Source organism: Ahaetulla prasina, chromosome 3, assembly GCF_028640845.1.
Source record: "Ahaetulla prasina isolate Xishuangbanna chromosome 3, ASM2864084v1, whole genome shotgun sequence".
NCBI lineage: Eukaryota > Metazoa > Chordata > Lepidosauria > Squamata > Colubridae > Ahaetulla > Ahaetulla prasina.
Genome location: NC_080541.1, coordinates 57,796,076 through 57,813,966, shown reverse-complemented (window position 1 = coordinate 57,813,966; position 17,891 = coordinate 57,796,076). Strand labels below are relative to the sequence as shown.

At 37.4% G+C, this 17,891-nt stretch overlaps 1 protein-coding gene across 10 annotated transcripts in view; it reads left to right on the top strand.

Moving 5' to 3' along the window:
- GREB1L (GREB1 like retinoic acid receptor coactivator) overlaps positions 1-17,891 on the top strand; it is a 188,137-nt gene that overhangs the window by 80,070 nt on the left and 90,176 nt on the right. For 6 of the 10 annotated variants that reach the window (XM_058179148.1, XM_058179146.1, XM_058179149.1 and 3 more), the window contains exons 2-4: positions 1,103-1,204; positions 10,956-11,127; positions 11,260-11,457. In XM_058179148.1, coding sequence (XP_058035131.1) covers positions 10,959-11,127; positions 11,260-11,457 — 367 coding nt within the window. In that variant the 5' untranslated portion in view covers positions 1,103-1,204; positions 10,956-10,958. Of the gene's footprint in view, positions 1-1,102; positions 1,205-6,925; positions 7,134-10,955; positions 11,128-11,259; positions 11,458-17,891 lie in introns of all 10 variants that reach the window. The other 4 variants (XM_058179150.1, XM_058179145.1, XM_058179143.1 and 1 more) reach the window with 2 other exon arrangements.

Sequence of the window (17,891 nt, the reverse complement as noted above, 5' to 3'; positions counted from 1 at the left end):
ATCTTATTATATTAATAGCATCTTTTGAAAAATATTTTAGAGTATATATACTTAATTTGCAATGTACGTATTACCATCATCTTCATTGGAGCCAATTATTGTTTAATACTTCCCTGAGTATATGACTAGCCTATGTAAATGATGTTTTTTTCAAAGTTTTTAAACATATAACATGCTTTGTTACTAGGTTTTTATTTGAAAGGGTTTTTTTAGGACACATTAAAAAAAGAAGTAATCAAATAGTAGTCCCCTGATTACCCCGAACTGGCTAGAGACTGTTCTATGGCAAACAAGTTGGTGTCGGTACATTTCTCTAAATTAAGAGGAACTTTGTCTGTCTGTCTGTCTGTATCTCTACCCCTCTCTCTACCCGTCTCTCTACACACAGACCCCTCTAGCGTAGTGGCCATCTCACCAAAAGTGACTTTGAATGGTACTGATAAAAACCACAGTTGATAAAAACACAGCTATTAAAAATATAAAAATAAGAAACAAATAGTATACAAAACAAGTCTCTCAGTGTGTGTGTAACATTCTCACTGTTTCCAATATGGTGAGAGAAAAATTGCAGATTTTTCTCTGTTGTACTACTGTAGTTGTTTGAGGAAGTTAAAATGATGACCAGTACAGTCTTGTTAGGTTTTATGATCTGGTATTTTGACAGTATATGTATAGTAGCCTTAGATGTATTTAGCAGTCCTATTGAGTTCCATGGGGATTACTTCAAAGCTCAAAGCAATAATAAATAGTTAAGAATAAAACAGTACTGCTACTTTGGTGTAGTGGTTAGGGTGCTGGCCTAGCAAACAAGAGACTGTAAGTTCTAGTCCCATCCCATCTTAGGTATGAAAGCCCTTTGGGTCCCATCTCTCTCTGCCACTCTATCTCTCAGATTTTTTGTTGTTGGGGAAATAGGAGGAGGAAGAGAGTATTATTATGCATGTTTTACCATCTTGAATAATAAAGGCAAGATAAAAGCCAAATAAATAAATAAATGCTGTTAAGAAGCTCTTTCTTTTTTTGCATAGTCTTTAAATATTTGCTGCTATATCAAGATTTAAATCCATCATCTACAATTTTAAATTATTTTATTATTTCACAGGTATCTAAAATTTTCAACAGCTTGAATCAAGTAGCAGCAGAATAACTTGAACAATCATCCATCATGAATGTGTTTAACGAAGGTTGAAAGACATAAAAGAAGGTATATCGTTCCCATATTTGTAATGCATTTATCATTGACAACATTTTCAATGGCAACAAGAGTACAAAAATAGTTTGTGTCAATTTGATATAATTATGCTATTTTTATGAAGCTATTATATTTAAATGGTTAATTTCAATATTTTAATTGAGTGCACTACCCTGCAGCTTTTATTTTATGTGCTCTTCTACATGATCATCAAAACCTTTGAGGATCACCACTTAAGGCTTGGTCTGTGTTCACCACAGAATGCAGGGACATCTATATAGGGTTCCAAAATTAAATAAAAATAAATTTCCGTTTTAAAATATTTTTCAGTTGCTAAAATGTGAGATCATCAAAGCTTGCAAGATTTTGACAAAATATATTGACAATACCATGAAATTTTTGCCAGTGGAAAAAATGGAAAGATCTATGTGTTCACAGAAAAAACACTTGTAATATCCTTACTGCTTGCCTGTATACATTTTGTGTACCATTGTCATAAAATACACAAATCTTGAAAACTCTCTTAAAGTGTGTTTCTATGAAATCATGTAACATTAAGATCATATTACAACTACTGAAATTTATGAAAAAATATGTACTCTACTATTAAACTATTAAAAGAGTTCTACAAGTTGTACTCAACTTATGACCACAATTGCACCCAAATGTTCTGTTGCTAAGTGAAAGATTTGTTAACTGTATTTTGCCCATTTTACGACCTTTCTTGACACAGCTGTTAAGTGAATCACTGCAGTTGTTAAATTAGTAATTCAATTGTTAAGTGAATCTGGCTTCCTCATTGATTTTGCTTGTCAGAAGGTTATAAAAGGACCCCAGGACATTGCAAATGTCATAAATATGAATCGGGTGCCAAGCACCTGAATTTTGATCATGTGACCATGGGGATGGTGCCATGGTTGTTAAGGGTGAAAAACTCACAAGTCACTTATTTCAGTGCAGTTGTAACTTTGAACAGACACTAAATGAACTGTTGTAAGTCGAGGACTATCTATACTTAAAATGTTTTAATGTAATGGCATTATACCATTAATAAAAGGTAGAGGTCCTACACATGTCCAAAGTAAGAAGTTCCATAATGAGAGGTGAAATGATTGGTACACTACCCAAATAAACAAAGCATTCTGAGTTCCTATCACCAACCTAAAACTCAATAATTGAATTGGATTAATGAGCATTCCCAAATCCACAAATGTGCTCTTTCAAAGGGAAAGCAAGCATCAGTGGTAGGTCTGAGTTTTCCAGTCAGGAGCACTTCATCAGTCTTGTATATCTTAAACTTCATCTTATTTATCCATATTTAGCATACATTATAGCAATAAGTCACAAATTTAGAAATTAAGACTCAAAACCAATTTAACAGTGAATCTGAGTGAATAGTGTTTCAGTCTGTTGAAGTCTACTTTCAATAACAAAGGATACAATATTGATCCTGAGAGAGAGCGGGGGGGGGGTCCATGACTTTGAGTCTTAAGACGCCTTTTATAGGATGATTTTGAAATGAAACAGAGAAACTATAATAAATGAGATGAGGCAAGAAGTTATGGCTTTTGAGGTTTCCTCCAACTAAACTAATTTCGTAAATTGAAACAGGTTTTATTTAAATCAAACACTTGATGCCCATGAGAGACTTTTGAATTTTTCTATAAAATATATAGAAATCAAAGGGGGAAATGTATTATTTCAACAAGAGAGGTCACATAACTTATATGTTCTTGCTGCTGATGAGTTGTATTGGCTTGACTTACTTTATTTGTAACATTGGACTCCTATTGTCCCTTGTGTTCTTAAAAAAAACCCAAAACACCTCTCTCGTATTTCCCAGAGGCTGAAGATCTGTTTCTGTTTTATGACCTGCTGTATCCTTAAGGCCAGGAGGCCCCTTAGAGCATTCAGACCCAGTAAAATAAGAGGGTCATTGCCATCATCCAGGTCCTAATTGTTGCTTTCTAATTGCCACATAGACACCAAGGCAGCTGTGGGAACATCTGGGCCCTAGGAGTGGGGGAGGGTGCTGCTGGCATTTTGTTTCACCAGGTGCTCAGAGGAAGAGGCCGTCCTCTTTTTTGATATAGGAGTTAAGTTCTTTGGCCCCAAAGTGAAGTTGCAACAATTGCAGAGGTCATAAGACAGCTGAGTGGGGGTCAGACACCATGGGGTGTATTTTGTTACTTAGTAAAATAAGGGATATCCTAAAACCTTTAAAGGGTTTTCTTGAAATCTCTGTTGTGGGAAGGTTTTTATGAGTCTGATGCAAAAAGTGCTGATTTAGGTAAGGAAGGCTGCTTTTGTCTAAGTGAAAGGACAACCCTTACCAAATGTTTGCAGCTTTGGTAGTACATTCAGTGAAAGACACAGAGACCAAATTACAGAATGGAAGTGGTTCTATAAGTCGCTTTCCAAACTTAGGCTTTTAAATAGTATTTCATCCACTCTCATAAGATTTGAGCTCTCTTCACTTCAGATTAAGCATTTTTAAGCCATTTGTTACTAGGGGAAAAAATGGAGCGGAACTTGCTTGCTTTTTTTCCTATTAGATGAAATTAGAGTGAATAATCGAAAGTATTTTAGCTTAAGTGAGCTGTTTTTAAGTATATGCTGAAAGGAAGGTCTTTAGTTTATTAAAGATAACAATTTAGAAAGCAAGTCTGCAGCCCCTAAGTCTTCAGTCCAGTCCCCAATTGTTTTATTTAAGCTGGAACTCGGAGACAAATATAGAGGGGTCATGTTTTCAGATTAAAAATACAAGGGAGAATTAAACTTCTGGCCCTTGCCCAAAAAATATTGAAATATGCAAACCAATACAGGAATGGTTATTTTTATCTGAGGCAAATTACTCATTATTTTTTAATGCTGTCTGCCTGTCTTACGTTCAAATAAATGAAGAATGCATATATTATTAGGTACCAACTTTTTCTTTATTTTCTTTAAATAATAAGGTTCCAAATGATCCGTGGGTTCTGGTTGTAGCTACAAATTGGAAATATAACATTGGTGTATTAGTCAGGCAGTGAGAGGAGAGAGAAAAGGCATTCCTTTTTGTGTGTGACAAAGGACATGGAAGAGGCACATATGCATAAGTATAATGCATTTTACTGTAGTTAATAATTATTACCCTAATTTTCAATGGAAACTAAATTGGAAAACAGTAGCACTCAGGAAAGAAGAGAATTGTAAAATTTTAAAATGGAATTTCTAATACTCTATTGAGTATTAAGAAATCTTTTGTTTTTGTTGGATTGTTAAGATCTCTTAAATATTAAACCATAAATATTAAAATTGAACCATAAATATTAAAAGTTGCTAATATAGTTTAATGTCTGGAGATTCTCAGTCATCCAGGTCATGGTTGTCCCAAAGGTGCTTTTTCAAGAGGCAACCGGAGTTTCTTGTTGTTGTTTTTTTGAAGACGTTTTGCTTCTCATCCAAGAAGCTTCTTCAGCTGACGAAGCTTTTTGGATGAGAAGCAAAATGTTTTCAAGGAAAAACAAGAAACTCTGGTTGCCTCTTGAAAAAGCACCTTTGGGATAACATATTTTTAATGTTTTGTCCTATCTTTGGTCTCAAATATAGGGGAGAGTTAGTTGTGCATTTCTGCCCTTTTCCCCCCTTCCATATTCTTTCCATTATTGTAATTAGTTTGTTGGAAAGAAATTGAAGAAATTATTCAAGCATGAGAAAGGCATTATTTCCTTTCTGCTGCTGTGGAATATACTGGAATTGGTCAGTGAAAGGTAGCAGCTCTGTTGCCATGGCACTGAAACATCATCACCTGTTCTCTGCTCGAACAATTTGTTTTTAAGCAAGAAAAACTGTTCTTTGTTAGAACCAGGAAGGCAGTGTTAGTTCATTGGTAATGACCATGGAACTTTTCCAGGACCTCAGATTTTACTGAGACGCCTGCAGAGAATCCTTGAAAAGTGCAGCCCATAAGTACTCTAAGTTGACTGCAGAAGTTGATACATGGTAGAAAAGTGTTTTAAATGGACAGTGTTCAAATGATCAGTATTTGCTAAATTGAAAAGAGCTGTAAAATGTAAATGAGAATCTTAATGGGTTGTCATGGGCTGGGAAGGATGCTTGAGAGGTCCTCCTTCCATCCCTTACTTTCCTTCCCAGCAGGCAGGTAACTGGCTGCTGCTCAGTTGGGAAGAGAGAGATTGGGATTGTGAGATTGGTTCGGAAACTGACACAAATCATTAAAAATGAATATTGTTGGAGTACAGCCGCCGTCAAATAGCACTGAAGCAGCTACGGCTGTCTCAAATTTCCCTTGGGCGGGGGTCATGTGTCCCAGATTTTGAAAACATTCCATAAATTAGTCTATTTAAGGTACCTTAGTTCAAAAATTGTTGCCCTATATGACAAGGGTGTCAAACTTGTGGCCCGCAGGCCAGATGCATCACGCGCTGCCATGCTACTGCCCCCACAGTTTAGTGAAGGGGGAAAAAGTCACGATATGTCATGTGACAAAAACGTGACAATGCAAGTTTGACACCCATGCCCCATGATGTCTAGCTAATGGTTATGATAACAAGAGTTTTAGTAGTATATAGATTGCATTTACACAAATAATGATTTGTTGCGGAAGATAGAATTACTATAAAATTGTGATTTTTACACGATGGATGATACCAGTTAATCACAGGTAGGGGTTTTAAGTAATTTGAAAGAATTTATAAATAAATCTTGTAAAGATTTATAAGAAGATGGGGAAGAAATGGAAAAACAGATATATAAGAAATTTGTTGATTTTCAAAGGACTTATAATATTGGTGATTTTAAGAAAGGCTAATGGTTTTATAAAGCTACTGCAAATTCAAAAACACTGAATTATACAATGAGATTATATAGCTACTGTGTTACTGAAGACATGGGTCAACACTACAAGTATGCCGATATTGTAATTTAATACCTTGCATCTTATTAACTGAATTAGGGTTGCTGTGGGAGTAAGCTAGAAGAATACTAGAAAAATTTTCTTCAGGCTTACAGTTACAGTTTGTTGCTGTAATTCACATGCCATTGAATTGCAATGTCAAATGCAATGAATTATATTTAAAGTCATAAGCTTATTGAAGTTCCAAAGACTTATCTGGATTTAGGTTACTTTCTAAAAGCCACATTAATTATGGGAAGAGGTGTGTGATAGATCGTATCTTCAACGCAACTATTTAGAAATGCATAGCAAAGTCTGTCCTTAACTGAACTTAACACACTTTAATGGAAAATGTTCATGTGCATTCCATTAAGTAAGTAAGCATCTGCTGAAGTTACTTTAACTTGAATCCTGAGCTTTTCTTCAAGATTCTGAGCTTTTCTTCAAGATGGTCTTTTTCATGGCATATTGGTTATAACTTTTTCTTCATAGGCAGAGATTTCCTTTTCATTACTATTTTTCTTTTATTAAGGCATTTATTTTTCTCCTGGGCTTTTTCAGACCACCATTGCATTTTTCATCATTTTTCCAGTCATCTGAAGGATTTAACTTTCAACTCCCAAAGATTAGCTCATTGGGCTAATCTTAATTCATTGGGTATGTCACTGAGAAAGTTCTGCAGCAGACTTCGGGGAAAAGCTGTAAAAATATAGGAAAGAAATGTTTCTTTTAAGGCTGTTTGTTGTGCATAAATTTAATTGAGTTCTATATGTTTTGTATATATGTTTCTCTCTCACTCTCTCTCTCTCTCTCCCCTCCCCCCTCCCCCCTCTCAGTAAAGGGATTCTCAGGGTCAGAACAACAGGGAAAATTGTCCAATGGAAGTCCATGGGAACCTGAAGAGATGGGCAGCTAAGAAGTGTGAAATATAATTAAGTAAATAGAACAAAATTGTAGCCTGGAGTGTATGTATGCTGTGTAAGCTGCTGTCACTTCAGCTCTGTTCTGAAGGGTTCTCAAGCTCAGGACAGGAACATTTTAAGGGTACAATACTCATTTTTCTCTGATTCTGAAAGCAGAAATCTATCTCTGTATATTTTACATTTTAAAGGTTTTAGTTTATTTCAGTTTTTCAGTGTTTTGTTTTTTTGTTTTTGTATTGCATGGAAATTTATTTGATGCTAAAATTATCATTGGGTTTAATATTTATTTCATCTCAGTAACAATTTATTAATGTATTAGAGCAGAGGTCTTTAAACTTGGCAGCTTTAAGATTTGTGGACTTCAGCTCCCAGAATTCTCCAGCCAGCTATGCTATGCTGGCTGGAGAATTCTGAGAGTTGAAGTCCACAAGTCTTAAAGCTGCCAAGTTTGAAGACCTCTGTATTAGAGTTAGAACTCTAGAACAAAAAATAATTTAAAAAAGAAGATTTCCTATTGTAAAGCAATCCAGTAGTAATTTAAGACAGGAAATACTCCAAGTATTTTTAAAACCAATGATTTAAGCAACTTCTCTGTCTCTTAAAATCAGTATATTTCAGTATCAATTAATTCAGATGTATTTAATTGGTTTGTTTGAGAATTATGTTCAATTTCTCTGATTTATTTCCAAAACCCTACTATATATATGTTAACTAGCAATCTGCTGAATTCATGACAATGGGGAATTCATGACAGCTAGGAAATTAAAATAGAAACAATAAATTATCCTTTCCCAGATGGATCTCTGTATAACCTCCATTTCATTGACATTTTGATGTTGGTTCAGTTGGGGAAAGTAGCCAGTCCAGCCAAAACAAAATTGCTATCACATTTCTATGAAATAGAGTAGAAAGCCAATACTCCCAAAACACATAATGTTTTTAACTATTTATACTTGAAGTTCTCTTCATACTGACTTTTATCTGAACATTTCTGTGCTGCACCTAAAGTCTATCATGGTGGTATTTTAATTTACCTGCTCAGGAGAGATAAAAGGTAAAAAAGAAAAAGTGACTGAAAAGAGCTCTATCAGTGAAAAGAAGACTGGCCAAATCAAGAACAAACACTCCTGCTTCAAGATGGTATTTTAATGGTTTCTTTACCATTGTTAATATTTTAACCTTGCAATGTGGACTGCTGCAAAATATTTTTTATTTATTTATTTATTTTGTCACAACATCATACAAAAAGATTATATAGTATATACACATATAAACATATATAGGAAGAAGAAAAGAAAAACAATAGGACAGGAACGGTAGGCACGTTTGTGCGCTTATGCACGCCCCTTATGGTCCTCTTAGGAATGGGGTGAGGTCAATAGTAGAAAGTTTTTGGTTAAAGCTATTAGGATTATGGGAAGAGACCACAGAGTCAGGTAAAGTATTCCAAGCACTGATGATTCTGTTGCAGAAGTCATATTTTCTGCAATCTAGATTAAAGCGGTTTACATTAAGTTTAAATCTATTGGTTGCCCTTGTATTATTGCAATTAAAGCTGAAGTAGTCTTTGACAGGAAGGACATTACAATAGATGATTCTGTGAGTTAAACTTAGGTCTTGTCAAGGCGACGGAGTTCCAAGTTTTCTAAGCCTAGGATTTCAAGTCTGGTGGGATAAGGTATTTTGTTGTTTTCAGAGGAATGGAGAACTCTTCTTGTAAAATATTTCTGGACACGCTCAATTGTATTGATGTCAGAGATGTGGTGAGGGTTCCAAACAGGTGAGCTGTATTCTAGAATTGGTCTAGCAAATGTTTTATATGCTCTGGTTAGTAGTGTGGTGTTTTGGAAAAGAAGCTACGCAAAATTAGGTTTACAACTCTTAGAGCTTTTTGCTATGTAGTTGCAGTGGGCTTTGGCACTTAGATCATTTGACATGAAAACTCCAAGGTCTTTAACGGGATGGGGTCGTCTGTAAGGTAATGTCCATCTAGTATGTACTTAGTTTTAGAGTTCTTTTTCCTATATGTAAGACTGAGCATTTGCTGGTTGAAATTTGAGCTGCCAATTTTAGACCAAGCGGTTAGATGGTCAAGGTCGTTTTGAATGATAGAAGTGTTGTCTGTGGTGTTAAATAGTTTGACATCGTCAGCAAAGAGAACACAATTACTTGAGATATGGTCACAAAGATCATTAATGTATAGAATAAAGAGTGTTGGTCCAAGGACGCTGCCTTGAGGAACGCCACTCTTGACAGGAACAGGATTTGATAAAGCATTGCCAATTTTGACCACTTGTTGTCTGTTAGACAGAAAAGCAGATATCCATTTGTGGAGGGGTCCTGAGATGCCATAGGATGTTAGTTTAAGGAGAAGTTTATCGTGTACTACTGAGTCAAAAGCTTTGCAGAAGTCTATGTAGATTGCATCTATTGATTTGCCTTGATCTAGATTTGAAGTCCATATGTTTTTGCAGTGGAGAAGTTGTAAGTTACATGATAACTTTTTCCTGAAACCAAATTGTTTGTTGGAGAGTAGGTTGTTAGTTTCTAAGTGTGAGGTAATGGATTGATTGATGATAGATTCCATGACTTTGCAGGTGACGAGCAAAGGGAGATCGGTCTGTAGTTTTCGACTAAGCTGGGGTCTCCTTTTTTGAAGATGGGGATGACTGTGGCTAGTGACCAAAGTTTGGGAAGAGAACTGGTAGTGAAAGCTTTATCAAAGATAATACTTAGGGGTTCAGCTATATTAATGGAAAGTTTTTTTAAGAAATATGCACATAGACCATCAGGTCCAATAGAAAGCGATGGTTTTAAGTTGTGAAGAGCTTTACCAACGTTGTCTTCTGTGAAATCTATATGAGTTAAATCATCATAGTCATTGCTGGTTCGTTTGTGGAATGTTGGATATGTGATATCGGGGTTAACGAAAACTGAGCCAAAGAAAATGTTGAAGAGGTTTGCTTTGACTGTTTCGTCATTGCATTCTTTGTTGTTAGAATCTTTTAGTGGTGGGATGGATCTTGAATCTTTAAGTTTACTGTTGACAAAATTATAAAAGGCACGATTGGAATTTGTGCGTAGAAGGTTTTCTTCTTGCTTGGTGTGGTAATTTGTGCATTCAGTTTTAATTTGGTTGCATATGTTTCTGTAACGGTTTCTGAAGTTTGTAACATAGCCTTTTTTGTTTCTTTTCCAGAGGGATTTTTTTGATTGAAGCTTTTTTATTGATATGGGTAGTTTGTTTTTCTTGGACATGGTAGTCATTCGTGGTACATATAATTTAATGACTCTATTGATTTCAAGTAGGAAGATTCTATAGAGGTCATCAGCGGTTATGCAGGTTGCAAACAGATTTTGCCAGTTCAGAAGTGAAAGATCGTTGTTTATAAGGTCGTAATTGGCTTTCTTGAAGTTGTAGTTGGGAGTTCTGATGTTATGACGATTTAAGTATGGACGTATATTGAGACGAAAATCAATCATGCAGTGGTCACTGTTTGAAAAAGGTTCTTTAATTTGTAGTCCGTAAATTGAGTTTGGATTGTTGCAGAAGATGAGGTCAAGGCAGTTGTTGAGTCTTGTATTGTTAGTTACAAGTTGTTCAAGACCTAGGTTTGTAACAGCGTTGTATAGTGTAGTATGGATTGGGTCAGTTGAACATTCATTGGTTGTCCAGTTAATGAGAGGTAGATTTAAGTCACCAAGGAAGATAAGAGGGTATGGGCAAGAGGTAGTCCATGTTAGCATTGAGGTTAGCATATTTGCGTGGGTAATGTCATAGTCGGGGGCTCTGTAGCATAGTAAATACTGGTTCAAACATCACTTCTGCTTTCCATAATAAAAGAATGAAGCCCTAATTATTTTATTTTATTTTATTTTATTTTAATTTATTTTTATTTTATTTTATTTTATTTTTATTTTGTTTTATTTTATTTATTAACAGATCATGGGGAATTCTTATGCGGGGCAACTGAAATCTGCCCGTTTTGAAGAAGCTCTTCATAACTCCATAGAAGCTTCCCTCAGATGTAATAGTGTGGTTCCTCGGCCCATCTTCTCCCAGCTCTATCTTGATCCTGAGCAGCCTCCTATTTTGCCGGAAGGTAACCAAGCAAGTATGGCATATTCTAATTGTTCTTGTGCTATGTAAAATGTTTATTATTATTTTTTAAAGAAGTTTTTCAGAAGTATATTTTTTTAAAAGTATATGTGGTTGACCTTTTTTTTTTTTTAATCATGCATCCTAGATGTGAAACCAAAAGTGGAAGAGCTAGACAAAGAATTGATGCATCGTTACACGCAGAATGGAAGTTTGGATTTTTCCACCAGTCAGACTATTAACGAAACAGAAGAAGATGAGGAGGATGAAGACATGTCTGATTCAAATAGTCCGCCAATCCCATATGCACAAAAACCTGCCCCAGAAGGATCTTGCACTACTGATGGTTGGTTTAAATCTTCCCTATTTAACATTTCATGCAGAATCAAAGGTGTCTGTAGCAGAGCAGTTATCAAATGATGAAAAGAGTTTGCCTTCTTTGTACATGTTGTACATTGTGATGTCACAGGCATACAGGAAAAGGGCAGCGGTTGCTTTATGATGGTTCTGTTAGTTTCACAGAAGGGTCATACCCAGGAGTGAAATGCTCCCAGTTCGGACCGGCTCGCCCGATCCAGTAGCGATGGTGCCTGGTGGTTCGGAGAACCGGTAGCAAAAATTGCTGGCCCCGCCCCCTGCCCCTGCTGAGCCGCGCCATCATCAGAGGTTTTTTTTTTAACTTTTAAAAGCAGTTTTTCTTCAGCTGAAAACATGCCTTTAAAAGTAAAAAAAGAGCCTTTGATAATCCCGCGGCTCAGTTGAGATCGTCAGAACCCTTTAAACTCTTTTTTTTAATAACTCTTTTTTTGTAAAAAAAAAGAAAAAAGTTTTAAAAGGCTCCTCTGGCGATCCCAGCTGAGTTCCTCATCACCAGAACCTTAAAAAACATGTTTTTTACAAACTCTTCAGCCGAAGAGCTTGTTAAAACAATTATTTTAAGAGGTTCTGGGCTGCTATGAGGCAACTTCAGCTGGGATCGTCAGAGGAGCCTTTTAAAATCTTTTTTTCCTCTGGCGATCCCAGATGAGTTGCCTGATCATCACAGGCTTTTAAAATCACTTTTTTACAACCTATTACAACCACCCATGCCCACCCAATCACCCCCTCCCCCACTTACCTTATTGCTGCTCCTTTTGGGCTGGCAAAGCCATGCTTTACATAAGTTGCATCAGCTAACAAATGAATCTGCCTGCCTGCCTGCAATCCATCTCATCAGTGAGCAACTCAATTTGCCTGCTTTGCTGGCTGAGGAACTCTGGGAATTGAAGTCCACAAACCTTAAAGTTACTAAGGTTGGAGACCCCTGATCTAAAAAATATAAATAAAATAAAATAATAAAATAAAATATTTGTGCAGCTTTCTGCGATTTGGTGTGTTTCTGTAGTGTTTCACTCTAACTACACAAACACGCAAAATCTCACAAAGCTGTATGTGGCATTTTATGTGTGTGAGAGTCTGTTGTGTTGTGTTGTGTTGTGTGTGTGTAAAGTGTGAAAGTTGGTTTTTGAGCTTTTTGTGGCTGTGTGAGGTTCCTGCTTGTTGCAGGGGCCATTTTGGGTAAAGTGCAGCTGCTTTTACACTGTGTGAGAGTCAGTTGTGTTGTGTTGTGTCGTGTGTGTGTAAAGTGTGAAAGTTGGTTTTTGGTACCTTTTATTGTTTTGTATACTTTGTTTATTATTTTTATTATTTATTGTTATTGGCCACGCCCATCCAGTCATCTGACCACCAAGCCATGCCCACCAATATCCACGCCCACAGAACCAGTAGGGAATATTTTTAGATTTCACCCCTGGTCATACCCTGCAGAATACTACTTTGTCCAAAGTTAGAAAGAAAGAAATTACACTGATACATTTGTGATATGAACATACAACCTTTTTTTTTGTAACAAAATCTAAAAAAAGTCATAAAAAGACAATATAATATCTGCTTCTAGTTTGAAGCTAGTCATATTTGGTTGTATAGAATTTTGACGTTATAATATCTAGGGCCCCTTTATGAAATATTTTATTCAGTTAAAATTGGACTTGCTTGCATGCAAACTAAATGCAAGATTAAAGTCTGAATCTGTTTATAATGTTACTTGAGCAACAAGCAATAATCAAAATAGCTCAAATTCTTGTATTCTTAAAGGGCATTGTAAGAAGTGGTCCAGGAGGAATAGTTTACCCGCGCAGCTGCGTTCTGAACCAACTGAAGCCTCCGGATGCTCTTCAAAGGAAGCCCCATGTAGAGAGCATTGCAGTAGTCCAAGCGAGATGTGACGAGCGCATGAGTGACCGTGCATAGGGCACCCCGGTCTAGAAAGGGACGCAACTGGCAAACCAGGCGAACCTGGTAAAAAGCTCTCCTGGAGACGGCCGTCAAATGATCTTCAAAAGACAGCCGTCCATCCAGGAGGACGCCCAAGTTGCGCACCCTTTCTATCGGGGCCAATAACTTGGCTCCAACAGTCAGCCGCGGCTGCAACTGACTGTACCGGGGTGCCGGCATCCACAGCCACTCCGTCTTGGAGGGATTGAGTTTGAGACTGTTTCTCCCCATCCAGACCCGTACGGCTTCCAGGCACCGGGACAGCACTTCAATAGCTTCATTGGGGTGGCCCGGTGTGGAAAAGTACAGCTGAGTATCATCAGCGTACAGATGGTATCTCACCCCAAAGCCACTGATGATCTCACCCAGCGGCTTCATATAGATGTTGAACAGAAGGGGCGAGAGAATCGACCCCTGCAGCACCCCACAAGTGAGGTACCTCGGGGACGACCTCTGCCCCCCCCGTCAACACCGTCTGCGACCGATCGGAGAGATAGGAGGAAACCCACCGATAAATGGTGCCTCCCACTCCCAATCCCTCCAACCGGTGCAGCAGGATACCATGGTCGATGGTATCAAAAGCCGCTGAGAGGTCTAATAGGACCAGGGCAGAGGAAAAACCCCTATCCCTGGCCCTCGAGAGATCATCAACCAACGCGACCAAAGCCGTCTCCGTGCTATAACCGGGCCGAAAGCCAGACTGGAACGGGTCCAGATAGACAGTTTCATCCAGGTACCGGGGTAATTGACATGCCACCACACTCTCTACAACCTTCGCCATAAAGCAAAGGTTGGAGACTGGACTATAATTACCTAAAACAGCCGGATCCAGGGAAGGCTTCTTGAGGAGGGATCTCACCACCGCCTCTTTCAAGGCGGCAGGGACGACCCCCTCCAACAAGGAAGCATTTATAATCCCCCGGAGCCAGCCTCGTGTCACCTCCTGTGTGGCCAGCACCAACCAGGAGGGGCACATGTGGTGGCATTCAACCTCCCCAGTAACCTGTCCATGTCCTTGGGAGCCACAGGATCAAATCCATCCCAAACAGTCTCGACAAGACGGGTCTCTGACATCTCACCTGGATCCACCCAATTTTGATCCAAGCCATCCCGAAGCTGAGCGATTTTATCGTATAGATAACCACTAAACTCCTCGGCACATCCTTGTAATGGGTCATCCCGCACCCACTGTTGAAGGAGGGAGCGGGTCACCCAAAATAGGGCAGCCGGGCGGTTATCTGCCGACGCAATGAGGGAGGCGACGTAGGAACGTCTCGCTTCCCTCAGTGCCACCAGGTAGGTCCTACTAAAAGACCTAACTAGTGTCCAATCAGCTTCCGAACGGCTGGATTTCCAGACACTCTTTAGGCGTCTTCTCCGGCGTTTCATCTCCCTCAGTGGTACCAGGCAAAAATATATTTTAACAACTTATATGAATAAAATGTTTTGTTCATTAAAGAAAGCAGTCCTACTTCCCAAATCTGAAAATTTCCACATAAAGTGCAGTTCAGGTTGCAGAGAGTTCTAAGGTGAAAAAAATACACCAGAAGAGAAATTTATTTACAGAAGTGAGATTTTTGAGAATTACTATGGAAGTTGTTTTAGCCAACAAATACATGCTTCTCTTCAGACTAGTTTCATTTTAAACTTCATTCACTTCTATGACCTTTGTGCTTTCCTGCCTTTATTTCTCTTGCCAAAAGATTGACAAATTATTTGCACTAGATTAAGATTGCAGTATGAAACATGCTTACTGGAAACAGATTACACTGAATTTACTGAGACCAAAATAGACATATACTGAACCATACATATAAATCTTAGCAATTACATTGATGGGATCAAGGCTGTATGAAAAATGTAAGATATTGCTATGGGAATTGTGAAAGCCATGCTAAATGATGTACTGAATATGTTCAGCAGAAAACTATTTGGTAAGATTAGTATCAATCCTCTCTTGGATCAGAACAGCAAGTATTATGCCTTGTGTTTCCATCCACCCAGCTCATCTACTCTCCCTTAAACATCCTGTGTTTGTTTGATGATATTTTGTTCCATTGTAGCCTGTAGGCATAAAAATCCAATATGGCAAGTCCAAAATATACAATTGATTTTCTGAAAAGACTGCAGTAATAGATCAAATGATTTTTTTTACTTTAAAAACCTGAACTTCATGTAGAGACCATAACTGAAAAGCATGTAATGTGTCTGGGGAGCTATTGAAGCAGAACTGATCAATTAGGTAGTAGATACGGTCCTACCATTGGACAGAATGTCTTCTTGGACAACAGATGCTTAGCAAAAGCACCAGTCTTCTGGTCTTTCCCCTCCAATAGAGAAGCAAGTTATATATACCCTACCTTGCAGTCTTTGAATTAATGTATTGTCATCAGTTGCTGTCAGTACTGACCTGTTTCCTATGTATTGAAGGAATATCAACTGTGGACTTAATTATATTCTGAGGATGGAATGATGGAATGGGAAAACCTCTTTTTTTTTGCTCTTGTAATATATACTCATTTCTACATGATTGGTTAGATTGAAAGGAAAACATTGGCTGCTCTGACACATGGTTCTCCATAATGGATTGAAGGGGTGGTGGTGGTGGATAACAATATGATAACTGTTGGTAGTAGCATCTTTTGCTGTTTCATAAGCTATCAAGGAGTTATAGCACAAATTAATTTTGCAATTCAATGTATTTTTCTTTTTTTAGTGTCAGCAAGCATTTATTCAATCACCGTGGTGGTTTTACTCACCTGTTTATTTTTTTTAGTGACTTTAATAGAGCCTCCAGAGTATGTGTAAAATAAAAATATTTATTGTAGTTTACATATTGCTTCATTTACAAGATGTGTATTCTGTTTTTATTGGTTTTTTTTAAACAATCAAGAGTATTATTTATTACTGATGATGTGGTTTGGTTATTAAATGCAACATGAGAGAGAGAGAGCCAAACTGAGGTCTGAGTTACTCAGCAACTGTGAAAATGCCAAATGGAAGTGATTGTGAACTGCATTTTTAATGTAAATCTTAGTATGTTATTTCTAATGCAAAATCCTTATCTTAAAGTAGCCCAAAAACAGGTCTGTACCTCACAAAAGAGATGGTAATTGTTTCTGTTAAAGAAAGGGGGGATGGTGGGGGACAGAGACAGTTTTTGCTTTATACAATTTCAGACCTTTTGTTTATATTTTCACAGCTGTGTTGGCCAAACTCTTTTCTCCTTAGTTGCTTAAAAGATGACTGTAGAATGCAAAGATCAGTATTTCTGGAAACAGAAATATCTTATTGGCAATTTATTAGAGGATATGGATATGTTGATTCAATTCTGAAAAGCAGCAAGCTCTTTAAACTCCAAATAGTGATTGATTGAATGGACACCATTGAAAATGTAGCCTAATGATTTGTATCCAGGGATTTGTATTTTGCATTTCTTTGGAATAAGAATGTAAGGGTTTTTTGTTTTTTGTTTTTACTTTAGAGAAGTAAATTTGCATCCCTTAATTATCTGCTGTTTTTAGCTCATGCTGAAGTCCTTAATTCAAAATGCTAATGTCTCTTTTGTTCAAAACAACAGAATTGCAAAGACACTCATTGAGTTTTGGAAAATATTGTACTCTCTCTTTAAGACAATAGCTATTGGCTAATGTTGGCTAAAATGAGCAGTCTGCATTTTTATAGAACTGTTCAATCTTTAATTTCTATAATCTAATAAATGCTGCACCTTTGATATTCACTAAGTTTCAAAGGATCCAAGGACCCAGCTCTCAATTGTAGTTAACAGAATAATCAAATACGAAGATTGTAAATTAAAGAACAGATAGTTAGTGCAGACACCTCGCTCCAGAATCTTTTGGGCTTACATTCTTTAAAATGAAATTTGTATCTCTATTGCTTAGAGGCTTAGGACCCGGGTACTTACGAGACCGCCTGCTGTTACCCTATGCCTCCCACCGACCCGTACGCTCTCATAGAGAGGGTCTCCTCAGGGTGCCGTCCGCCAAACAGTGTCAGCTGGCGGCCCCCAGGGGTAGGGCCTTCTCTGTGGGAGCATCGACGCTCTGGAATGAACTCCCCCCGGCCTACGTCAAGTGCCTGATCTTCGGACCTTCCGTCGTGAGCTAAAAACATACTTATTTATTCAAGCGGGACTGGCATAATAGTTTGATTTTAAATTGGGGTTTTATTAATATTTTTAAATATTTTAAATTTAATTTTAATTATTAGCCGTTTTTGTAATTTTGATATGTTTTAATTTTTTTTAATTGTACATATTTTGTATTTTATCTCCGGCTGTACACCGCCCTGAGTCCTTCGGGAGAAGGGTGGTATAAAAATTCAATAAATAATAAATAATAATAATAATTGCTGATCTAAAATGTTTTTAATAAGAAAGGAGAGTAATTTTAAGGACATTGTAACATATTGCAATGATTTCTGTGACCCAGTATGTTACAGAATTTA